Source organism: Haemaphysalis longicornis, unplaced genomic scaffold (assembly GCF_048455015.1).
Source record: "Haemaphysalis longicornis isolate Haplotype H1 unplaced genomic scaffold, Haemaphysalis longicornis Haplotype H1 scaffold_9, whole genome shotgun sequence".
In the NCBI taxonomy this organism is placed as follows: Eukaryota; Metazoa; Arthropoda; class Arachnida; order Ixodida; family Ixodidae; genus Haemaphysalis; species Haemaphysalis longicornis.
In genome coordinates this window covers 157,372,148-157,397,749 of record NW_027526460.1, presented here as the reverse complement: position 1 = coordinate 157,397,749, position 25,602 = coordinate 157,372,148, and the positions used below count along the sequence as shown (strand labels likewise).

Genomic DNA, 25,602 nt, shown 5'->3' with positions numbered 1-25,602 from the left:
TGGTCTTCCCATAAACCCCACGACGACATGGATTCCCAGTTGCAGTTTCCTCTTAGTATACTCACTAAGAAACTCTAGGCTTGGCATGAGGAACACGACGATATCGCTGCACATGACGATGTCTACTAGCACAGGGAAAACCAACGACGGAACATGTAAATAAACAATTTCAAACTTGTACAAATGCGGGGTAATGTGTCCTTCAGTGCTCACGCATAAAGAAATTCTGCAGCTTCGCTATACGTTCAAGCCTTGCACGACTTAGTGCGAGCTTTACCGGTTGAGCTGGTAGAAGCCTACGATGCTGAGCATGACTTTCTACCCTCCATTCGTCGCGAAGATGACAACCACTTCAGTGCATATGACGACGATTACTAGCACCGCAACTATGCAAATAAAAAATGATACTGAAATTTAACGATGTGTCCGGCAATGCTCACGTACGAGAGCTCCGACATTCAAGTCTTGAGCGTCACTACAAGTTGCGCTGCTTTTTTGGGGGGATCACATGCTTTAGAATTATTTAAATGGCCGCAGGGCGTCATTTAAATGGCGTCGTGCAGCCCATTTAAATGGCGAACACCTTTGGTGGTGATGAAGCCACGAAAAATTAAATTTTTCGTAAAATGCGTGTGATTACACGACACTAGGTTTTATTTTTTTCTGTGACGCATTTTGTTTTGCTTCTTGTCCTAATCTGGGTTTTCCTTTATTTTTAGAGCCTGGCGCATATCTTACCCACTTTTTTGGGCAGGTGACATAATGTTGGCACTAATATCAGTTTCGTCGGACAGGCGCTTTGGTGTTCACGGAACGTGCGGACACAGCTGGCGACCATGTCTGGCGATTATGTGACTACCCACGGTGGTGTAAAACGTGTAAAGAGAACATCGCTGCGAAGTCGCGGCGCTTGCTCAAGTCGGGTACCGCTTCTTTCGTGTCGCCCATAGTGTCACTCCTTTCCACACTCCAGTTGCTGCTGCTCTGTACTCCCGATACCGGTGAGGCTTCGCATCTGGCTGCTCCAGTTGTAGGTCTCTGTTAGCAACATACTTCCGGGTACTCTTGATGAGCGCGGCTCATAACGGGTGGCTTGCAGGCGCGAGAAATAAATAAAACAGGGAATAGCACCTTTATGAGAATTTTATAAAACAGTGTGGGACCTCGGCCAAGTATTTGCTAACGTAGTGCAGCGTTGTACGTAAAGGCACCCGCCCAAGCCCGTAGCCAGAGAGGGGGCCCTAGGCCCCCTCTCTGGCTACTAGACGGGTGCCAATCCTACAGCTGGGGTAGTCCACGACGAGAAAGTCGCTGGATCGTCGTCTTTAGAAAGACTTCTTGTGAAGCTGAATGAACCGCCTAAAGAAAAGGGTATTGGAATACTATACGTAGGCTGCTCGACCCTTCCTGAAGACCCAAAAGAACGTGTCTATACGAGCACGTGGACACCTTGTTCTAAACACGATTTCGAGGTTTCCGTGTCAAAGGACGGGAAAAGACGAAAATTCCAGTTGAACTGGTTGCAACGTTTCCAGTGGCTCGCTTACTCAGACGTCCAAATAGACGCCTTCTGCAAGGTCTGCGTCCTATTTTTCATGAAATCCGGAACAGGAAAAGGTTCCCAAGAAACTGCACGGAGCCTCGTGACTTCACCCTTCACGAAGTGGAAAAATGCCCTTGAAGTATTCGAAAAGCACGCGAAAACAGAGTACTACAGAGACGCAACGATCGCTGCACACTCATTTTTGGAAGTGGCTCACGGAAAAATGGACAAAATTCGTCAGCAGCTGAACAAGCAAGCAAAGATCGAATCAGAAAAAACAAGGCAATGCTGCATACAGTCATTGAAACGGTACTTTTTTGTGGCTGACAAGAAATCACGCTTAGGGGAGACAGAGATTCTGGCAGACTTGCACTAGAAGAACCCGCTGAAAACGATGGAAACTTTAGAGCACTGCTACGCCACAGGGCGAGGGGGGGCGATGAAGCTCTTGCTGAGCACATAAAAACATCTGGTGGAAATGCCCTCTCACAAGCCCGGCGATTCAGAATGAGCTTATTGCGATAATCGGCAAGCAAATTAAAGATGGAATCGTTCAAGCTATGAACAAGTCTGGATTTTTCTCCGTTCTCGCCGATGGCACAACTGATGGGACACAAACTGAACAGTTCACCCGCTGCAAACGGTATGTGGAGCATGAAACTATGGAGATCAAAAAAACGTTTTCTCGCTTCCATACAAGTTTCAGATCTCAGTGGATCAGGTCTGGCGGAAAAGTTGAAAACAGAGCTTGTTCGCCTCAGTTTAGACCTTCACAGCATGAGAGGTCAAGGCTATGATGGAGCCGCCGTCATGAGTGGCTCATTTCTTGGAGTGCAGGCCGAAGTGTATCCTTTAGAAGTGTACACGCACTGCTCTTCGCATTCACTAAACCTTTGTTTTGAACGATGCATCTAAGGTAAGCGACATCCGAAGCGCCTTCGCAATGATTGGGGACGTTCGCACATATTTCAGAAGCTCCTTGAAAAGAACCGATGTTGTCAAGAAGAACCTCGAGTCTTCTTCGCGCGCATTTTCACGCCTTCATAAGTACTGCGAAACAAGGTGGGTAGAGCGGCACGAAGCCGTGATTCTCTTCAGTAAAGCGCTGCCTGACATTGTCGAGTCGCTGGAAGTTCTTATGGAAAGTGAAATAGGGAGAAATGCGACTGCTTCCGCACATCACACTCGTCTGTACAGCTTCAACGTTCTAGTCTCCCTCGCAGTGAGCGAAATGTTTTTGAGTCTTACGCTTCGTTTGTCCCAGTACCTGCAAGGCAATTTCGTCGACATGAGCGTCGCCGTCGAGCCTATCGACTTGGTGCTGAAATAGCTGAGTGACATTCAGAGAAGAAGCCAGTGATCAGCTCAAGGAGATTTTCGATTCGTGTGAAACAACGGCGAGAGGATTCGGCGTTCAGCCAGAGAATAACAGAAAAATTGGTTCACAGAAGTACAGAGGAAACCATGCTTCCTCTTCTCCTGAAGAATATGGCAGAAAGACTTGTTTTATCCCGTATTTGGAAGATCTGCAGTCTGCATTGAACGAGCGCTTTACGGGTCATAGGGCGATGTTGAAGAGTCTTCAACTCGTGCTACCAAATTACACCACCGAGAGCAGCTTTGAGTCGTTACCACCGGCAGTAAAATTGTACATGGCGGACATGGAACCGAAAAATCTGAGAGTGATCAAGGCGGAGTGGGAAATATGGAAGACGAAGTGGCAAGCAACACCTCCAGGAGAGCTGCCAAGGTATGCGACCGAGGCCATAAAGCAGCGCAACACAAGCCTGTTTCCAAATATCAGTACTCTCCTCAGGATACTTGCTACACTTCGTGTCACCACAGCAGCAGCTGAGAGAAGCTTTTCGACGTTGAAGCGCCTTAAGAGCTACCTTCGCAACAGCTCTGTGGAGGAACGGTTGAATGGGTTGGCTTTGATATGGCTCTACAGGGAGTCCGTTGACGTGAACAATATAATTTCAACGTTTACGATGAAGGCACGGAAACTTGTGTTTTAGGCTCCCGATCTTAAGGCGCCAGTGCGGAGGATCGCCCCATAGCGTTCAAAGCAGACGTCGAGTGAAGCTCTCGAGCGTGCTTCAATAAAAGGAAATCTATCGCCGTCCGCCCAGCACACAGGCGGTACGTTTTTGTTGACCCCAGACTTATTAACGACTCTCACCTGCACTGTTGCGCCTCATTAACTCGCGCTGATACATGACCCCACCGTGCCCATCATGCCCTGCAAGAGGCGCTACCGAGCATCTCCTGTGGAGTTGCCATGCTTGTGCAGCGCTCTGTGACGCATCACTTCAGTCCCTCGCGGTCATCGACCTCGCACTTTCCGAGAGTGGATCGATCCGCGATCGCACATCGGCCCATCGAACACACTTCGGCTCTGGCAGGCATTTCTTTAGTGCTTTAAGGAAGAAGAAGGACCTGGCCGCTTCTTCGCAGAGCCGGCCTCAAGACTGCCCCACCTCAAAGAAGTGGACACCGGTCCCCGTTTTCCTCCATCTCAACCCACTTTTTTTCGGACGCAGTGGTTTTAAGCTGTTATATTCAGAAGTAAGAACGTAAAAAATATTTCGCCTATTCGTCCTTTTATTTTTGGGAGCTGAGTGACGTAGTTTAATTTTTATAAGCGTAATTTGTTGATACATATTGTTAGTATGAAAATATTGTACTATTTGGAAGATTACTTACCAAACTAAAGATATAAAATAACGGAATCGCCCTTGAAAACTCAAATAATTTACATACTGCGATGTTTACCAAAAATAATTACTGAAAATGGGTACTTTCTCCAAATGCCTTTTATCCTGTGTGAACTGCCTACCGTGTACTTCAAAAAATGCGCCCGCCGAGTGAGCTGTTCGTAGAAGTAGAAAATCACAAGTGAAGTGAACGCGCACGTTGTGTGTGTGTGTGGTTAGTAAAACATTCATTCCTTGATTTCGTTTCGCATGCGGATAGAACGATAGTAAAGCATCCCTCGCCCCCCTCCCAGGTCCAGTGAAAGAGCAGTGCATTTCGCTTTTAGTTGGGCCTGGTGAGTCCAACGTGGCTTAAGTTTAGACGAACGTCTTTTGGCATTTTCGAAGCTACAGTGTTTTCTTGTTCATTCGCGTACGAGCTGTTCTATTTCTTCACGAGTTTGCGGATTTGTTTTATTATACCGTGGTTTCATTAACGTTCATTGATTCTTCCAATAAGACGTGAGTGTGCGCATACTGAACGACACAGAGCCTTGCATTATGCTTAGTATTTTCGTTTGGCATATATTCTCTTAAAAGGCACAAGTGCTTGCCAGGACAGCCATTCCCCGAGACAGTTGTGTCTACGACGTATACAGGGTGTCCCAGCTATCATGCACCAAGATTTTAAAAAAGAGTAAAGGCGTAACTCCAAGAAAACCTAGTGCATAATGTTTGCAGTACTGTGAAAAAGCGGATAGTATTTTTTTCGTTAATGAGACTTAATTAACTAATTGTAATTAATTATCTAACTCGAGAAATACTGTCCTAATCACTAAAGTGTCAATGAGGCACTTCTAGGTAACCACGAGGGGCATCTAACTGCGGTATTTTCAGCGATGAACTAATTGCGTACTCATTTATTATGACTGATAAAGGAAACCCGCGAAATATGAAAAATACCACGTGACGGCGCCTCCGCGCGCACCGTAAAGCAACGCCCTCAAACAGGCTGCCTCTGAGTTAGGCAGAATGAAATAGACAAAAGAAACAAAGAAGAAATCGCAACCGAGTTTGTTCCTTATCTGCACACGCGTCCCGCGAATCTTGCTGCTGCTGCTTCTTCCATGCATGCTATTATCAAGGTGATGCGCTGTCTCTTCGGGCGGGTAACACGCAAAGCAGTTGCTTTCAATCAGCTTTGTTTGGGGACGCTGCTTTACAATGCGCGCGTAAGCGTCGTCACGTGGTATTTTTCATATTTCGCGGGTTTCCTTTATAAGTCAGAATAAATGAGTACGCAATTAGTTCGTCGCTGAAAATAGCGCAGTTAGATGTCCCTCTTGGTTACCTACAAGTGCCCCATTGACACTTTAGTGATTAGGACAGTATTTCTCGAGTTAGATAATTAATTACAATTAATTAATTAAGTCTCATTAACGAAAAAATTACTCTCCGCTTCTTCACAGTACTGCAAACATTATGCACTAGGTTTTCTTCGAGTTACGCCATTTCTCTTTTTTTAAATCTTGGTGCATGATAGCTGGGACACCCTGTATATTCGAGACGACGACGCATTAGTTGTACGCGCTGCAAGACGAAATGAGCCTCCCGGTGTGCGAGTATCACTTCTAAGCGAGGCGACAATATAATTCACTTGTGCCTGGCGTGTTTGGAGCCGACAGTGGTGACATGACACTGCCGCCACTGATGCCCGTAAAAATCGTCATGAAGCGGGCAGAACCCTGTCCCGGGATAGCTTCGGTTGGCGTTAGAGCACTGCGCCTAGTCGCAGCTGTTTTTTGAAGTGCCCTAAACGTAACACAGATTGAAGGCGGGCCATTTGGTACATAACTGACTTGTAAAACAGCGCTATAAACAGGACTACAGAAAGGGCATACAGACAGGGCGCTGTGTGCTGTTTGCTTACATACTTGACCATAACAAGTTGTTTAGCGCGCGGAAAGTCAAGAGGAAGCTCTAAAGAACCTAAACAATGCACAAGCCACTATCAGCCACCCAGTGCTCATCCCGTAGGCGTCGCGGAGAAGCGGTGGCAGGCGGCGCAGACACCACGAAGCTCAAAGCGTATAATGGCTGGACAGGTGGATCGCCGCGCAGGGAGGCATCCCGAAGTAACGCTTAATTTCATGCTTTCAGACGCAAGGTCAGCTAACGGTACCCACTTGTTAAGTTCCGATCCCTCCATTGTTCATTAAAACCGCCTAGGTATTTTTCTAGTTATCTTTCGCTGGGCTAAAAATTAGGTAAAAACTAGATACCTTTCGCTGGGATTAGCTTGTATACCTGTATTGTGTTTGTTTCCCCGCCGGCCGAGCTAGTTGGCGTGAGGGACGTAAGGAGACACCGGGGAGGCTTCTTTGTTATTCGCCGCGCTTTTGTGTCCACCCGGCGAGAGGGCCCCGAGATGACGCATACAAGCGCGTCGGTCACTCCATAATAGCTGAAAGGGATGTAAGCTTTCGAAGAAGGATTTCCTTGCGTTCGTTTGAGAAGCCGGTGGAGGGGGACCGTTGACATTGTAACGACCGCGATTACCGCCACGAGAATCCCCGAACCAGACAGGAGATGAAGGTCGGTCAAGGGGTCAAACATTGGGTCAGGCTTAGGAAGAGGTCCCCATACGTTCTGTCTGGGAGAGTTGCATTGCTCAGTTACTGGGCGAAGTTCAGTTCGTCACGTGTCTGAGCCTGGCGACTTCACGGCTGGGATGCGTCGTTGGGTAGATGGCCACGCTTTGTTAGGCGCTCCACGTGTTAACACACGTGGGCATGGAGGCACGAGTGGGCATGGAGGCACGAGTGGAATGGCCAACAATTCACGACTCGTCTTCTTTGCGCAGATCGTAGGCCTCCTTACGTGGTCGGTACGGTACCCTGCAACACGCTTCGACGATGGGCCCAGCCTGCAGATGGATGACCTACTACCCGTGCCTATCTGCGCAGCGTCGCTGTGCTCTCCGAACACCACCGAGCCGGCGCACCTGTTCCCCATCTTTGGCCGCGCAGCCGTAGTGACATCGACCATCCTTCCGTCCGAGCGTTTAAAAGCTGGGTTCGCGTGTTCGCTCGTCAGTGGGCATGGAGGCACAACTGGAATGGCCAACAATTCACGACTCGTCTTCTTCGCGCAGGTTGGTCAACCTTTGTAATTATTGACTGTTTCAAGTCAAACAATCGGTTTATAGTCGTGCTTCCATGCCCTGGAACGCTGTTTGACCCATTTCGTGACCTGTTGTTGTTATTGTGCGGTGACATTGAGGAAAATCCGGGACCTGGAAATGAAACCATCACTCAAATGTGTTGTATCGCCTTGCATGCCCTGCCGACTACGCCGGAGGCACCTCGAAGTAAACCGCATTCGCCGTGCCCCGAACAACACTGAATTTTTATTAGTCCGTGATGAGTATATACAATGCTTGTGCCAGCTGACGTCACAAGGCGCTTGCCTAGCGCCATCTAGATTACATAAACACAACTGTTCAATACAACATTTCCCCCCCTTAAAAAGAGTCACTAACAAGTAAACAACTGGAACTTCTAAGCACTTAATGTTACTGATAGTCTTTAAACCACGATGGTGGTCTTCTTTGCCTTGTCGACCGCCTCAGTTCTGGAACGTCCCTTTCAACTGGTGTCGGAACAGATGGCTGTACCGGTTGTTCCTGGTTTTCCTGCTGAGGCTCGCCAAGCGGTGTTACTGGTTCCGGCGAAGAGGTTCTTGCAACTGGAGGTGGTGTAACTGGTCGAGGGCAGGGTACCAGCCGATTCCGATTCCAGGTGCGGCCATCGTCAAGCTTGTAGGTTTCTTGGCCGCATTGGTCAACAATGGTGAACGGGCTTGAGTAGCTTAAAGCGCCCTTAGGCACGTGACCTGGCAACTTTACTCGAACCAGTTGACCTGCTGCTAGCGGAGAATGCTTCGCAGCTCGTCGACGATCAGTGTAGGTCTTACTTGCTTGTTGCTTCTGTACTACTCTGCTGCGGACGGATTTCATCGCAGCCTGAGGGTCTTGGAAAAACTGTTTGCCTGGCGCTCCCACAAGATCAAGTTTTGTTCTGGGATGACGGCCATGAAGAAGGACGGAAGGCTTTACTCCTGTGGTGGCATGCGGCGTGAAACGGTAGGCTCCCAGGTACTCGGTGATAGCTTCCTTCAAAGGCCGACGTTCTCGTGTGCAGACTTGAATGTACTCTTTGAGTACCCGATTGAACCTTTCCACCTGGCCGTTAGCCTGCGGGTGGTAGACTGCTGAATACGCATGGGTGATGCCGCGTTCCTTGAGAAAACTGTCGAACTCGGAGGCTGTAAACTGAGGACCATGGTGTGTCACGATCTCGTCTGGATATCCTTCCCTGCTGAAGATGCTTCGCAGAAAGAAGATGACGGTTGCAGCAGTCACTTTCGCCGAAAAACAAACCTCCGGCCACTTGCTGAAGTAATCGATGGCCGTGATGGCAAAGCGACAATCTGCAGGCACATTGGAAAAAGGGCCCACAATATCGATCCCTAGCTTCTGCCATGGTGCGGATGGGAATGCAACTGGCTGCAGAGGTGGAGTCGACGGTTTTGCAGACTTGTCAACTGATTGGCATACCCTGCAAGATGCAATCAATTGCTCTACTTGCTTGCACAGAGCAGGCCACCAGTATTGTTCACGCAGTCGTTGCTTTGTCCTTGTTATTCCTGGATGAGACTCGTGGGCTGCGTCAAGAAGCCGCGATACGAGGGACGAAGGTACGACAAACTTGTCTCCTCGCAGCAGGAGGTCTCCAACGACTGAGAGCTCAGTCCGTACCCGGTAGAACGGAATTGCCTCGGCAGGCAACATCTTCACTGCAGGCCATGTCGAAGTCGCCCAATTTTTGACCTGTTGAAGCAGCGGGTCCTGCATGGTTAGAGTGACAAACTCCGCTTGAGTAACGCATGTTGAGACCACACAAACGCTCTCCCCGCTCTCGTCCTCCTCCACAGAACCCGGGAGGGGCATCCTTGAAAGAGCATCAGCCACCGTATTCTTATCGCCCTTCTGGAATTCAATCGTAAAGTTGTATGCCAGGAGCCTGGCATGCCACCTTGCAATTCGGAATGGACGACGACCTACTCCCTTTGTACTCAGGAGTGTGACCAGAGCCTGGTGGTCCGTACGTAGTGTGAATGGGCGACCCCAAAGGTATACTCTCCAATGTTCACAAGCCCACAAGCAAGCAAGGGCTTCTAGTTCCCCAACGGAGTACTTTTGTTCCTGTGGTGTAAGCCTGCGAGAAGCAAAAGCAATTGTTGCAAGGTCATCGCCTCTTTTCTGTTGCAACACTGCTCCTAAACCAATGGATGAGGCATCCGTAGTGACAATAATGTCACCTGCAGGATCGAATAGCTGTAAACATCCTGCGGCCAAGGAACTTCTTAGCTGCTCAAAACAAGCTTGTCTCGCATCATTCCAAGTGAATGTGGCATTCTTCCGTAGCAACTCGCGAAGAGGCTCGACAAGCACCGCATAATCAGGCACAAACTTTGCGTAATAGCCTACCATGCCCAAAAATGAGCGCAGGGTACTGCTATCTCTTGGTACTGGCGCAGCCTTGATAGCGTCGATGTTGCTTTGCAAGGGGCGTATCCCGTTGGAACTGATCCTGTGACCAAGGAAGTCTATTTCTTGTACATTGAAAATGCATTTGTAATTCAGCTTCAGTCCCGACTTTGAAATCAAATGCAAAACGTGTTTCACATTCTTGAAGTGTTCCTCTTGTGTGCTTCCATACACAATGACATCGTCGATGTAGCACAAAGTGTTTTTGCATTTCTGCAAAATAGTGGCCATCATTTTCTGGAAAGCTGACGGTGCCGATGAAAGGCCGAAACAGACGCGTTTGAATCTGTACAGTCCACTATCGGTTATGAAGGTAGTCAATTCCCTGCTTTCAGGGCTCAGCAGTACTTGGTTGTATGCGGCTGCTAAATCAATCTTGGAAAAGTACCTTGCACCGTGCAGTTTGTGCAGTAGTTCTTCCGTGTGCGGCAGTGGAAATTTGTCAACAACAACCGCTTTGTTCGGTTCGCGCAGATCGACACAAATCCTTATCTTGCCGTTTTTCTTTTTAACTGCTACGATTGGCGATATCCATTCAGACGCATCAACCTTTTCTATGACATCATCTTGCTCAAGGCGCTGCAGCTCATCGCGTACCGGATCTCGCAACGAAAATGGCAATCGTCGTAACTTAGCAGCGACAGGCGTGATCCCTTCTCTTATCTTGACCTTGTGAACAAACTTTGTTGCCAGTCCCAACTTCCCATCGAACAAATGCGAAAATTGGCAAAACAGTTCAGGATCAAGGCCTTGTGGCGCTTGCGCGATGTGAGTGCATTGCAATGACATACCGTCGATATGCAGGCGCAGTGCTTCGATGGCGTCGATGCCGAGGATGTCGGTACCTCCCTTGACGACATAGAAGAGTATCTCGGCATGCCGACCCTGGAAGATGATTGGCGCCGTGAAACAGCCCTTTGTGCTTATTCTGCGGCGAGAAAAATCGTAAAGCGACGCTGATGTCGGCTGCATAGGAGGGCATTTCACCCTTGAATACGTGGTGGTCGACAGAATCGAGACCGCAGAGCCCGTGTCTACGAGGAAACTTATGGGTACATCGAGCACGACGACTTCTGTGTGTATTCCTGCATTGCTCTGCCGGGCGAGAAGCAACACGTTGAGGTCGCCGGCTGTACTGCAGGTATCGACTTCTCGGACAGCGAGGGCCCGCTCGTCTGGCATGCCGCTCCTACAGACACGCTGAAAATGTCCTCGTTTGCCGCATTTACTGCATGTTTTATCACGCGCCTTGCATGACTTGGAATCTGCGAAATGCCGTGAAGACCCGCAACGAAAGCAAGACTTGTGCTGCTCCGGCAGCGGTAATCGTGATTCTGTACGGCATGGCGTCTGACGTTTTTCCACCTTTTGGATGCTCGCAGCCGATGACTGCAGCTCAAGTGAGTATTTCGTAGCTTCTTCGATATTGTTTGCAATAGCCAGCGCACGTTCGAGCGCCAGTGAAGTGCCCTCTAGAAGTAGGCGTTCCCGAAGAACATGGTTGCACGTTTTCGCTACAAGTTGGTCACGAATTAAATCGTCAACTTGCTCACCGAAGGCGCAACTCGATGACAGCTCGCGCAACGCCGTGACGAACGCTGCGGCGGTCTCCTCGGGCAGTTGTGTGCGTTGTCCGAACCGATGCCGCTCCACGACGACGTTCGTTTTGGCCGTGAAATAGGCGTCCAATGCAGCCACCGCAGCCTCGTACTCGTCGCTGGTGCTGCTTTCTTCCTTTTCCGCTGCCGGCGGCGCCGACGGCTTCTGCTCCGGTAATGCGTAGTAAACGCGTTGTCCTTCCACACCCAGACAGTGTAGCAACAAAGCTTTCCGGCGCGCAGGAGTGTGGGCGTCACTCCCCGATGCTAGGAGATAATTCTTGAAAACGCGATGCCACTGCGTCCAAGGAATTGCCGGTTTCCCCGGCGTCGGCAGGAATTCGGGCGGTTGGTGCAGGCTCATAGCTCCCCGCGTTCGGTTACTTCACCACTCGTCGCCAACTGTTGTATCACCTTGCATGCCCTGCCGACTACGCCGGAGGCACCTCGAAGTAAACCGCATTCGCCGTGCCCCGAACAACACTGAATTTTTATTAGTCCGTGATGAGTATATACAATGCTTGTGCCAGCTGACGTCACAAGGCGCTTGCCTAGCGCCATCTAGATTGCATAAACACAACTGTTCAATACAACAAAATGTTTAAACTTATAAAAGAAACTAACGAGCGTTCAATCCGCATTGAGGAGAACCAATCCAACATGTCGCAGGCTATCACCGCACTGAAAGATGCACAAGAATCCATCTTTAAGCCAATAGCTGATATTAACAAACGATTACAAGCACTCGAAATCCGCCGCCTACGATAGCTGGAAACTTGACACAGACGAAACACGTCAAGTCCTACAGCGCATGGAAAAAGAAAATGCAACCCTTAAAGCACGTTTGGATGACGCCGAGGATCGGTCTCGGCGAGACAACTTAGTTTTTTATGGAATTACGGACAGCACATCAGAAACATGGCAAGATTCAGAGAAGAAGATTATTGCACTTGCTGCCGAAAAGCTCCAGTTTGACATTCCAACTGGTACCATTACCCGTGCACATAGAATCGGCAGATTTGCTCCTGGTAGGAATCGACCTATCATGGTTAAATTTTCTGCAAACAAAATTAAGGAACTTGTTTTTGCTAAGCGACCATCGCTCGATGATTCAGATTTCAGCATTAGTTTAGATTTTTGCCCTGCAAGTCGACTTGCGCGCAAAAAGCTTGTTGAGTATGGTAAAAGCCTAAAAGCTTCTTTCAAGTTGAAACACAACAAACTTCTATTGGTAACCAATATTACGCATACGACCCGAACGATGATGCAATCCACCCGACGAGTACTGAGGGGGACTCCCGAAACGTAGATATTTCGTGCCCAGGAGCAACTCGCTCTGGCCATGTTTTCTCGGCAACGAAGTAGGCATGCCCGAGGGGTGGCGGCGTAACGTTAGAAGTGCCCGTACTATTCACTAACATACGTAGTCTTTATCCAAAAAGAGACAGCCTAAATGCCCTAATTAATGATTGCGACGCTGACATTATTGTACTTACTGAGACCTGGCTCTCCGAGAAAATAACTACCTCTGAATTGTTTCACTGCAACAAAAAATTCATTGTCTTTCGCAACGACCGCGAAGAAAGAATTGGTGGTGGTGTACTAATTGCGGTTAACGATACATTTGACTGTTTTTCAGTGTCGCTTGCTTGCAATTTAAAAATTATATGGTGCTGTATAAACATTTCCTTCAGAAAACTAATTTTCGGTGCATGTTATCGCCCGCCTGGGTCCTGCGATAATTTCTGTGAAAACATTCATGACTGTCTCAATCAAATTTCAGTACAATTCCCCGGTGTACCCATCTTTTTCCTCGGCGATTTCAATTTTCCTTCTTTGACCTGGGACAACTTCAATTTCGTTTCAAAGCCCGCGTCAACTGACGCTGCTTCTTTTCTTAATGTTTGCTAAGATTTCACGCTGTGCCAGATCGTTCAGCATCCCACACGTGTAACGGCATCAACGTCTTCCTTGCTTGATCTAATCCTCACATCATCACCCGATATTGCGTCACCAGTAACGCACGTTCCTGGCCTCAGTGATCATGACGCATTGCATTTCACCATATCTGTTCCTTCCACCCGTGCTAGCAATCGCGCGAAGTATATCCGGGATTACAACAAGGGTAATTTTGATGCTATAAACGGTGACCTTTCGTCGTTTCTAGACACTTTCTTGCTAACCTGCAATGAGTTACCGATTGAGGAAATTTGGGCCTCTTTCAAAGCAAAAGTCATGTATCTGATAAACAAATATATTCCACTAAGAAGAGTACTGCAATCCTCTAACTCCCCTTGGTACAACAAGTTTCTTAAGCGCTTATCTAATAAGAAACGGCGTTTTTTTCGCGCAGCGAAAAAATGCCCAAGTGCCACTCGATGGGCAGCGTACAAGCGCGAAGCTAAAGTTTATTCTAACGCCCTCAAGGACGCCACATTTGTCTTTTTTGATCAGACCCTTCCGTAAATCCTTCAAACCAATCCTAAGCGCTTTTGGAATGTTGTAAAGAGTAAAAACAATACCATTATAACCCTTGTTAACAGCTCCGGTGAGCAAATTCCTAATCATCACTGCGCATCGCTACTTAACGGAACATTTACCCGCTCATTCAAAAATTCGTTAATTTCTGAGCCTTTGCCTTCCCAACCTAATCTTCTCCCCATGGATTTTGTTGTTGTTGACTATGCTGGGATTAGAAGTATTATTAAGGGACTTAAGCGGTCATCTTCCTGTGGCACTGATGGAATCACTTCTAAATTTCTTGAAAGTACTTTAGAATACAGTTCAATAATACTGCATTGCATCTTCAACAAATCTCTTAACGATGGATGCTTACCTACTGATTGGAAAACAGGCAAAGTAGTTCCGCTTCACAAATCAGGAGACACGCAAAACCCATCTAACTACCGGCCAATCTCACTCACATCTGTGCCATGCAAAATTCTTGAACACATCATTTTTACGCACCTGGTTAACTTTCTTGAGTCGAATAGTTTTTTTCACCCATCTCAGCATGGATTTCGAAAACATTATTCGTGTGAAACGCAGCTTCTGACGTTCACTAACGCTTTGCACTCATTTCTCGACCCCGGATTCGAAACCGATTGTGTGTTTTTGGACTTTGCTAAAGCTTTCGACACGGTTAACCACCAACTTTTAATACTAAAGCTCAGTCGGCTAAATATTGATACTCAAGTCTTGAGGTGGATTATTGCCTTTCTAACTAACCGAACTCAGTATGTGCTCGCTAACGAAACAAACTCACCTTCAACTCCCGTCAGTTCTGGTGTGCCTCAAGGCTCTGTTTTAGCACCATTGCTCTTCCTAATCTACATCAATGACCTTCCCAGTAATATATCCAGTTCTATATGTCTTTTCGCAGATGACTGTGTTGTGTACCGCAAGCAAACTACTAACTCAGATATTGCCACACTACAGACTGACCTCTATAATATCACTTCTTGGTGTGCGCTCTGGCATATGAATCTGAACATTTCCAAATGTAAATCAATGAGAATTTCGCGCAACCAATGGTCCTGTCCAAACTATTTCCTTAACAATATTCCCCTTGACTCCGTAGTTTCATACAAATACCTTGGTATACATATATCTAATAATCTTTCCTGGAAACGGCATATCGAGTACATAGTTTCAAAATCGAACCGTATGCTTGGATATCTAAAACGAAACTTCCACCTCGCACCGCCTTCACTGAAAAAGCAATTACGTTCGATCTAACCTAGAATACGCTTCTTCTGTTTGGGACCCCGGTTTCGTCACCCTAAAAAATAGTTTAGAAAGTGTTCAAAACAGCTCAGTCCGCTTCATCCTTTCCGACTACCACCGCACAGCAAGCGTTACTAACATGAAGGCCACACTTAATATTCCCTCTCTTGCCTCTCGCAGAAAGCTTTCTCGACTATGCCTCTTTCATAAGATATACTATCACAATCCCCTGCTTCGATCCCGTTTCATCGCATCCCCTACCTATACTTCTGCCCGTGTTGACCACCATCATAAAGTTCGCATTCCATTTCAGCGTACTACAACATACAATAACACATTTCTTCCGAAGACGTGCGCTGATTGGAATCACCTGCCTGCCTCATTGGTGACTATCGCAGACACTCATCTTTTTCGCGTTGCACTCACAAACCTTATCTAAAACGTACACCCCCACGCCTTACCTGCTTATCGTTTTTCCCTTTATGCTGGTGATGTGAAGGCGCGCGCACCAAAATCTCACTAAAATCAACTCTGACTTTTTCCACTGCGATCTACTTTTGAGTTCTTGCTTTTGTTCACTTTATATTCGTATTGTTTCTTAGCAGTGTGGTTTTCAGTTGTTTTCACCTTATACTTGGTATTTGTGTTAGCAGTGTGTTTTTCAGTTTTTGATCATATTCACCTTATACTTGTTATTGTACCGTAACATGCGTGTCTTGGCTCATGACTTCTTGCTGTTGGTTTATTTCTTTGAGTTCCTCGTTTTTTACGTGCTTTATATTCCACTATTGATGTAGCCCTTCCCCTCTATAACGCTTCTTGTAAGCCCTGAGGGTAATAAATAAATAAATAAATAACAAAGGAAACGAATTTTGGCGGCGCGGAGCAAAACATAAGCGTGCACGGTATGACAATACTCTAAGACGTGCGGCCTGAGAACCGATTCCCGTCGTTAGGTCTGCTTTTAGTTGGTTGGTTTTCATGGCTGTTTTATTTGTGTTTTTCGGAATACCTTTGGGTTTCGGTATGAGAGTGAGAGACGTGGGTCAGGTGACTATTTTGAACCCACCTTGCTTTGTTTGTCACGGTGGCCAATCAGTGGCCTAGTGCAGCCATGCTCACTCTCAAGTTGTGACGTCCCTTTTGCGTGGGGGTTTTGTTGGGAAAATCGAGGAGTTTGAGGTTTTTTTACGGAATGATAGAATTGAACAGGAAAAAAGGGCAAACAGAGAGAGGAGAAGAGGGTAGAGGCGAGCTCCCGGTCGACGCGAACCTTGCCCGACGTCTTGTTTGCGATCACGAGCCATGAGTTGTAAATGCGTAGTGTAAATAAAGTGTATATATTGTACATTTTGAGCTTACTTGGAGTTGACCCTCGTCGGCTATGTGCCGTCGGCCAACGAGCGAGCGAGTCGTCGTTCTATCGGATCATCGATCATCGACTTCGCCTACAGATCTACTTTTGAAGTTTAAATCCACTGTTCGAGGGAAATTACTATGACTTTGCTTGACACGCCAGAAGACTCAACCTTAAAGGGGCACTGCACAAAAATTTTGCATCTTGTTTTTTTTTTTTTTCTTGCGATAAGTAGCTAGTTAACTACTTATCACCTGTAGAAACCTCATTTGCTTCAGCGTGCGACGGGTCTTTAATTAAAGGCATTTCGATGCGCCCAGTTGCAGTTTCGGTTTCAGCGGATGCTGTGAAGCGATGGATTTTGTGTGAACAAAGCTGACCACGTGACCGTCGGAGGAGCAGTGCAGAGCTGCCGTAGCACTGTCGAATCCGCTCGCCGGTAGTTTCTGCGAATGCCCCGACGTACTGATCTCGTGAGTCGTTTAATTAAAAAGCGGCAGTGGACTTGACGCAGGCGCTGCGAGTGCAAATGCTGCCGCGGCTAAAGAACAATGCGCGACGCTCGAGGCAGTGGGTAGCAAGACGCGCGCAGGGGGCAGCCGACCGCTCTACCTACAGGTCCGCCTACAGATATGTTCGGCTTAGCATTGCCGCGGATATTCGATTGCCGCTCTCGTAAGCGGCGCAGAAGAGAATTTTTAATGCAACCCGACATCGTATCATTAACTCCTTTCTTATATAAGCCGCCATGGTTGGGACTTTGGTCCTATTTCGTGCAGCGGTAACAAGCTATCTGTCGAGCTATCTGCGCCGGCCTGCGCCACTTCGCGGCCGTGGCCGCCGCCTGCACAGCGACCGTGCGGCTCGCTCAGTGGGCTTTTCGTATCTCCGGCGCGTTTTTGCGCACAATGTAAATAAAAAGTAATAAAAAGAGAGAGCCTGGAATCGCTGTAGAACTTTGGTCACAGCCAGCTGCCCGATGAGCCGACGAAATCACTTCGCCTCAAACGACAAAGATCGGGTCGTTCGTTCTCGAGATCAGAAGCTCCGCCCTCCGATTGGAGCGGCGAGCCGGCGAAAAACGCCGGCCGTGCGGAAGCGGAAAACACAAACTCGTGACGTGTTTGGATGTTGTTTGTTTACAAAATATCCACGGGATGTCGATTGCGCGAGGTACTCTGCTGGCTGCTCGGTTGCGTTTCGCAAACATTAAAGTTGATTTTGAATATGTTCTAGGCTGTATTCGCTGCGGATTAAATCACAGACATGGTTCGGCGCACAGGTTGTGTCGGCTGTGGACTAAGTGAGTTTCATTGCACCAATTTTCAGCCTTGTCGCGTCATTCTTCGTGTTCTTCAGTATATCCGTAGCTTTGACCACACACTTCCAATAGAATCTCCATTTGCAATGAGTCCTTCTAAACAACAAAACATGGTGCGTGATAAACACCGCGGGTAAAAAAGTGTAGCCTTTGCCACACTACTGTGGGAAACGGGCCAGATTTGACACGTTAAGCTGTCAATACTGGAATGGCTGCGTGACGTCCCCAGTTCTCTGTATGTATGGCGAGGTGACGTTACCGCAGAAAACATACGCAGAGAGAGGCCCATACCCGTAGGAGAGATTGATCAATACTTTCTAAAACGGCTCGTAAAACAAGTGGATTACAATCGGTCAGTCAGATACTATCCGTCATCATAATTTCACTCGGTAAAAATGGTCCGCGAGAGTGTTTAGGTACCTGTATATGAGTAGCTTGGATACGTGGTGGAGACGGAGGAGCAGACAGCTGAAAATTCAGTCGGGTACCAAAATTCAGTCGGGGAAAATGGGGTTCACAACAGCTACAAATTCCGCAGAAATTCAGAGAATTATCTACTAATGCGCAGCATTGGTATGCCGCCTGTTTTGAGTGTGAGTTTTTTCCAGCCAAACTTTTGGTTTTTTCTAAATTCTGCCTGACCAATTACCTCCAAGTACGCTATTATAACTATTGCAGGTGAAAATTTTGCGAAATCTTCAATAGTGTTGAAATGGCATACGTTATACGTTTTGCCATTTTCCGTGATTTTTTAATATTTTGCTTATATTTTAATTTTTCAAAATTTCATTCGACCAATCTTATCTAAGTTATTCCAACGATTACAGTTGAAACATTTGCGAAATCTGCAATATTTTGCAAATGCAGGGCGTTACACGGTTCAACATATTCCGTAATTATTTTATATTTTTCTGATTATTTTAGTTTTTCATAATTTATTTAAACCAGTTATCTCGATTTACGCAACTACAAAGATTAAAGGTGACACTTTCTCGAAATTAGTATACTTGTGGAAATGCCATGCACTAAACCTTTCGGCAGTTTCCGTTATTTTTTATATATTTTTGTTATTGTTTAGTTTCTCAAAATATCGCTCGACAAATTACCTTCATTTATGTTATTCTAACGATTCGAACTTTTGCAAAATCTGCATTGTTGTGGAAATGCAGGGCGTTACGCTCATGGCTGTGGGGGTACTCGGCAAAGAGTGCTACGCATTAATAAATTGCCCTGAAGCCGGAGTCCATCTTTATATTTGTGCTGGCCCCGCATCATACCCACAAGGGAGCACACAAAAGTGGAGTTGACCAGTGTTTGAGGAAACAGGTAAGTAAATAAATGACATAAATTGAGAAATAAACTGGTGCTCACGATTTGAAAGATTTAATCAGGACTACAATCTCTTGTTTGCAGGTATGTACCTTCCTCCTTGCCAGTCCTATGTTTACTCGACTCTAACAAGTAGCTGTTCTCTGCTGCACCAGCAGAAAAAACAAACAATTCCTTGGCCCATCGCCGAGCTATCGCCGGGGCAAAAACATCAATTCGAATATAATCAAGGCGCGTACTAATAGGTTGAGGCGAACACAAACGATATTTTTGGCTGCCGAATGTTACCCGCACCGCAACCACGGATGATATGAGCAATATAAGAAATGGAAAATGTTCTTCCTCTTTTTACACTGAAGCTGATAGGGCGCGGCTAACACTCAGCGTACCAGCCACCGCACCCAACTTCGTCGTCTTCTTTCACGGATAATCAACCTCTGAGCTTTCTCCTTTTCTTTCATGTCCGATAAACGACACCATCGGTCAGTACCATCCTCAGGCACCCTGCGGCAGTGCTTTTTCCGATTACCGACACGGGCGAAACATGTAACAACCAGTCCAGTTCACGTGCTAAGGTGTGTGGGTTATAAGCCGAAATATTGCAATGCGTGGGTACAAACTCACCAATCGCCTCTCGCAGGTTCCACACGGCCATTCGGGTTGTTGCGGGTTGGTATGAATGAAGGTCACAATGCCGAGGATGATATCAGAAAAGTTGCCGGCCCACCTGATAAAGTGAAGCTGCGGAAGAGGCTGCCGCCACACTGACCCGAGATAACTCGAGATACGCTTATCGCGCAAGATATAGTCCAGTACAGACGCCTCTTCAGCATGAGAATTTCTGCCGGCTGTTTTTGCTGCCACGAAATGCGGCGACCTGTCGGTTACAAAGAGCTAATGGCGGCCTTTCCGAGTATACGAAGGAGCATCTCCTCCACTGTGTACGCGCCTTTCGGGCCAGGCGAGGGAAAAGACATCCTGAATATGCCGCCTTACGTCACCCTCTCTTTTTCTCGTTGGCGTGTTCCGTGGACACGACGCTTGCGGTAACCGCCCGATTGATGCCACATTCCTTGTCGGAAGCAACCTTCCGCTGTCGATGCCATAGAGTTTCTTAGCATACAAGAGGGGAAACTGCGCCTGGGAATGCATGTCGATTGGGGTGGTTATGGCCTTATGGGATGACCAAAGCTGCTGGCTTGGCATGTCTATCGGATTCTTTGGTGCCTTCGGGGTTTGCTTTCTTCACTATGCAGTGCTTTGTCTACGAGGTAGCACTCCCACCGAAATCGCCGACACTCGCTTCGCTTGAAAACTCGAAATTCTCTCCATAAGCGTACGCTAAGACAGCTGGGCTTCACTGTGAGCAAATGGGAAGACGAGTGCCGGCCAACGACCATAGGTAAATATTTATTCAGTACAAACCCACTATTAAAGCACGTTAGTTTGTGGTAAGGAGAGTTCCCTTCCAGGTTCTTTTTTGTAGGAAATAAAATTGCGCTGAACGGACTGGACGAACAGAAGACTCACCACGCAGCGCAGTGCTGTAAGGTGTGTCTTCTTCTGTTGGTGCTGTCCGCGTCGAGCAATTTTATTTCCATCATGTCAGACTAACTAGCCCTTTAGAGTGCTTTGCTGATCTTTTTTGTAGTAGCAGAACATATGTTACCAGCTCCCGGACATGTTGACTTGGCGGGTGATTTGCCGGCGTGAAAGTTGTAGCGGATGGTCTGTTATGAAAACACGAACGAAAGCACCGTACGCTCATAAAAGTTCGCTGAGCTTTTCAAACAATTTATTATTTGAAATGGTTGCAAGATAAGAGTTTGTAATGAGTTTGCCCCAACATTTTACATTCTTCATAACACATGGCTTGGCTTGCAGAATATTAGGCCCAACCATTCTGGCAGAGTTTCAGTAAAAAACATGGTTTATTCTGTATTTCTTTAGCTTAATACAGCGTATTTCGTGCATGAAACTTTTCAGAGCTTTTCAAGCAATTTATTTTTGAAGTGTTAGCAAGAACAGAGTCTTTAATGCGTTTCTACAGAGTTGATTGATTGATTGTAGGATTTTAACGCGCTGACGCAGCGCAGGCGATGAGGCGCGCCGTAGTGGAGGGCTCCGGATTAATTTTGACCACCTCGGGATCTTTAACGTGCGCCGAAATCTCGTACACATGGGCATTTTTGCTTTTCGCCTCCATCAGAAAAGCAGCCGCCGCGGCCGGGAATCGAACCCGCGACCTCGTGCTCAGCAGCGCAACGCCTTATTCTACAGAGTCTTTAATGCGTTTCTTCCAACATTTTGCATTATTATTGGCTACCAGCTTGGTCTGCAGAATATTGGGCATAACCGTTCCGGCAGAGTTTCCGTGAAAAGAACACGGGTTAGTTTTATTTTTAGCTTTAAAACAACCTGTTTTATTTTATAATTACATTATTACAAACTCTTTTAGGCGTTTTTGCGACATTGTATTTGAATTTACAGCCAATAAAATGTTTCCTTCCAAGCCAATCAGGAAACTAAGGCTACTGTAAGGTCCCTAGAATCTTTCTAGGGACCATAGCCACAGTGAACTAGAATACTTGAGTAGTGGAACTCTAAGGAAAAAGCGGCCGCCTCCGAGTGAGGCACTTAGTGTCAACCGCACGAGGTGGCGCTCGCGTGCTCCGCCCGAGCGCTTTTTCAGCTGGGGAAGCGGTGGGCGGGCGTGCATCATGGGGGCTCTTCCAAGGGCTACAGCTATTTTTTCCTCTAAATTCATCACCGGTAGGGCGAATGCGCTCTGTAATTGCGCTGAGAGTGGCAATAATTAGCAAGGTCCCTAAGGTTAAGGTGGTTATGTTGCTTGCTCATTTTTCATCACATGCATTTGGCCAACCGAGCAGACGGCGCACGCTGTGCATTAGGGATCGGGCTAGCGCGTGATACTTTTATTCTTCGTTGTTTGCTGATTTTTCTATCGTGTTGCGCCTACTGAGAAAACGGCGGCGTGCTTTAGGCTGGCCAGCGTACGTCAATGGTCCTCTTTTGTTATGCATTGTTTGCTGATTTTCTACAAGTTCGGCATACCGAGGAAACAGCGGCGTGCTTTAAGCAGGCCGGAATACGCAAACGTTTCCGTCTTCTTTTAAATGCGAATGCATTTCTTAGTCGGGGGTTGTCGTGCGGCCTGTGCCGGCGTCCGCACGCAGGTGTTATCTCTCCGCGCTCCTCCCCGCCCCTAGCAACAGCTGTGGCGCGCCTAGCAACCGGAGCCAGGTGGTAGCTCGGGCGGCAGTAGAGGAGGGGAAGGGGATAGGAGGAGCGCGCGCGGGCGTGGGAGGGCGCTCGCATCGCGGAGCTCGGGCGGAGTAGCGGAGAGTGAGTGGAGAGGAGACAGAGCTCGCGCGCGGGCTGGCGTGTTTGCGCGGATCTCTCTCTCCTCTCCGCGTACCCTCTCTCTGCTCGCTGCGCTCCGAAAAATATATATAAATGCAGTGGAGCGCGCGCCTCTCTCCGTGACTGCTTGCCGACTGGCGCCTTGATAGCGATGGACGCCATTATTAATAATTACTCGCAGCGCACTCATCGGTGCACCCAATGCATTCGCATTTCCGCACGATCCCCTTCGGGGAGGTGGGGGGAGTTTTTTTTTCGAATTTGATACACGCAGCACACATTACAGATATCTTTAAATGTTCGGTAAAATCAGCGAAAAGTATGGAAATACAGGATTCACAACCGCAATTATCATTAAGCCATACGACATCATTTTATTGCGCGATCATTTTAAAACTGTGCCCTTTTAAGCACACTTTTAACCCGTAAACGTAAAATAATCGCAGTGTCTAGAGTAACGTCCGCTATAGCCCAAAGTCAAAAATGAAAGCTGTGGGACGTCACAGAGGTTTAGACTAATGTGCGCAGCCGTACGCAAACAGTTAGCGGACACTATTTCTTTGCGCCGTTCGCACTGCGCATGCGCCATACGCTAAGCCGCTTCTGCGTTTAGCGGACGGAAGGCGAGCGGCCGCTATTTCAGCAAAATAGCGTGTGTACATGAGGCCGCTCGCGTTTTCAACATGGCGGCAAGTAGCGCGACAACCATCCATGGTTCCGTTTTTCTGTGCACAGTATGGACCAAGTTCTTTGCTCCTGCGCCTTTAAATACGTCGAGTGGTTAGCACGCCGCCCTCGCGCAGCTCTGTATCGTCGTGACATCGCTGATTGTCCGAACGAAGCAATGCCGCCAAGCCAGGGACCGAAGCTGTGTGTGTGCTTGCGTGCGTGTGCGTGCGTGCGTGCGTGTGCCTGTGCGTGTGCGTGTGCGTGTGTGTGTGTGTGTGCGTGTGTGCGTGCATGCGTGTGTGTGTGTGTGCGTGTGTGCGTGCATGCGTGAGTGCGTGCGTGCGTGTGTGTGTGGGGGGGGAGGGTGTGGGTGTGGGTGGGTGTGTGTTTGTGCGTGTGGACGCGTTTCCTTCGCGATGAAATGCGACGTTGTGCTTCTGCGGGTGGACAGTGCTTCCCATGCTCTGGATTATCTTTCAAGAGCGACGCACGACTGAACCTCGCATCGGTTATGTGCCGTGTGCGTGGCTACAAGCCGTCTCGGCTTGCGCGTCAGACTTGGGTGACTTGCTGTGCGTCCCCTCAAACCGCGCGCGAGGTCAGTGCCGTATGTACCACGGGCAGGAAGAGACAGCCGATCGCCTGTCAATCGCGGTTCAGACTTGCAACGCATGTCGTGACGTTGCGTTCCTTCGAAACGCATCTCTGGATTGTTTTGATGTTGAATAAATTGTATGCGTCAAATCCGGGCATTCGCTTCAGGGCGTTCTGTGCAATTCCACGAAAGAAGTGCCACGGGGCTTCAACGCTTTCTTTATGGAACGTACTCAGGTAAGAGAACATTCATGTCGTGTTATGGCTGTGTTTCAATCAATGCTACTCAGGGGAAAAGCGTTTGTTATTTTTGTTTGGATAGTCGTGAAATGTTCAAGCACCGGCACTCCGCTGGAAGATCAGCCAGCCGGTCATCTCGCATAACATTCTACAGATGGCACCGTAAGCATAAGCGTGTCGCTACGCCAAACTAATGAAACGCCCTAATAAAACTCCTCTCGCGGTATTTACGTAACGTGACACAAAAATTTAGCGTTTACCGTACGCAAAGGCGACAAACGCTGTACTAAAACTGCCTAACGTCACGCAAAAAAAGTGGAGTAATTGCGTTCTGATCGCGCGGCGGACGAGAGCAGGGCGGAGGGGAATTAGTTTCCGACGTATTTACAGTAAAAAATTTAGTCACGCCCGCAGAAACGAGAAATTATGGTTAACTACTTTATTCAACGGAATGAAATCTATCGTTACGTTTGACTTAAGGTCAGGTAAATAAAATTACACCCATCTCCCCGAAGGGAACCATGAGTAGGATGCGGAGCGTCATAGGGATTCCGTTTGCGTTTCCATTATGTTTGTTAGCCAAATTTGGTGGAAATGTAGTGAACCCCGTAATGCTCATATATCGTACTCATGGTTCCCTTCGGGGAGATGGGTGTAATTTTCCTTATTGTATGCGTATATACGCGAGTGAGACGAGATTGAAGTGGTATCTAAAGGTCTTTATTTAGGTTTGCACGTCTTCTTACTTTGAGTATGACGGCCTTATGGTCGCCGAAGTGCACAGTCAGTGGATCTCGTAGCAGCGTTTGTATGTAGTCGTCACCGTTGCAGTTGGTAAAGACGAGATCGATACACGTTCCGTGGATTGTAGTTGGGTGTAATTGCTGTTAGTGTTTGCGCTGATGCTCTCACTTAATTGCGTCAGCACACTCACTGACGGGGCTGTTGCTTCCATCCTACTTCATCCGAAGAATCACGGAGTCAAGCGCAAGCACAACCGGAGTTGTTGTTGTTGTTCCTCTTCTATAGCACGTACCCACGTGGGGTATTGGCCAAGAAACGGTGGTGTCCGGACGCCGGACCACCGCCGACGCCGCGGGACATACCCCCGAGCATAAGACGCTTCGCATCTAAAAAAGGTACGTATGAGGAAACCGCAGTACACCACGGCCTTAGTAATCTACGCAGTCTTATCGCAATGGAATGCAGGACAGATATGGGCGAGTTGGTGATCTTCACGAACGCGCCGCACTATTCCCCACAATATTATGCAATGATTAGTTTCAGAATACGTGAAGTCAGTCAAAAACAACACGAATGTTCCTGCGTTACGTAAGGCCCGTAGCGGCATTAGTAAATATAGTGGTACTCACACCATTATATCCCCTTTTGCGTTGGTCGATCTCATGAGGACTGCAGCAGAGGTGTGGGTTTGGATTTCGCAGGGTGCGTAGTTTTTTTTTGTTTAATCGAACTATTTAAATTATTCTATAGGCATGCACATGAACGTGGAACAAACACTTGGGTAATATTT

General features: G+C 47.7%; 2 protein-coding genes across 3 annotated transcripts in view; both read right to left on the bottom strand.

The window, feature by feature from the left end:
* Positions 1-19,931, bottom strand: part of LOC144153762 (N-acetylglucosamine-6-sulfatase-like) — a 134,521-nt gene extending 114,590 nt beyond the window's left edge. For both annotated transcript variants that reach the window (XM_077685473.1, XM_077685474.1), the window contains exon 1: positions 19,806-19,931. In XM_077685473.1, coding sequence (XP_077541599.1) covers positions 19,806-19,836 — 31 coding nt within the window. In that variant the 5' untranslated portion in view covers positions 19,837-19,931. The remainder of the gene's footprint in view (positions 1-19,805) is intronic.
* Positions 9,048-11,848, bottom strand: LOC144152440 (uncharacterized). Its single transcript, XM_077683710.1, has 3 exons — positions 11,216-11,848; positions 10,642-10,735; positions 9,048-9,148 (listed from the first exon to the last, which is right to left on the bottom strand). The coding sequence occupies exons 1-3, from the start codon at positions 11,810-11,812 to the stop codon at positions 9,048-9,050; spliced, it is 792 nt and encodes a 263-aa protein (XP_077539836.1). The 5' UTR covers positions 11,813-11,848.
* Positions 19,932-25,602: the final 5,671 nt, after the last annotated feature.

Coding starts and splice junctions, on each gene's coding strand:
- LOC144152440 (XM_077683710.1), bottom strand. CDS start 11,812: ATGAGCCTGCACCAACCGCCCGAATTCCTGCCGACGCCGGGGAAACCG. Junction 10,736..11,215: donor CGGCTGCGAGCATCCAAAAG/GTGGAAAAACGT, acceptor ATCATCTTCCAG/GGTCGGCATGCCGAGATACT. Junction 9,149..10,641: donor ACTGCGCCTGCATATCGACG/GTATGTCATTGC, acceptor CTAACCATGCAG/GACCCGCTGCTTCAACAGGT.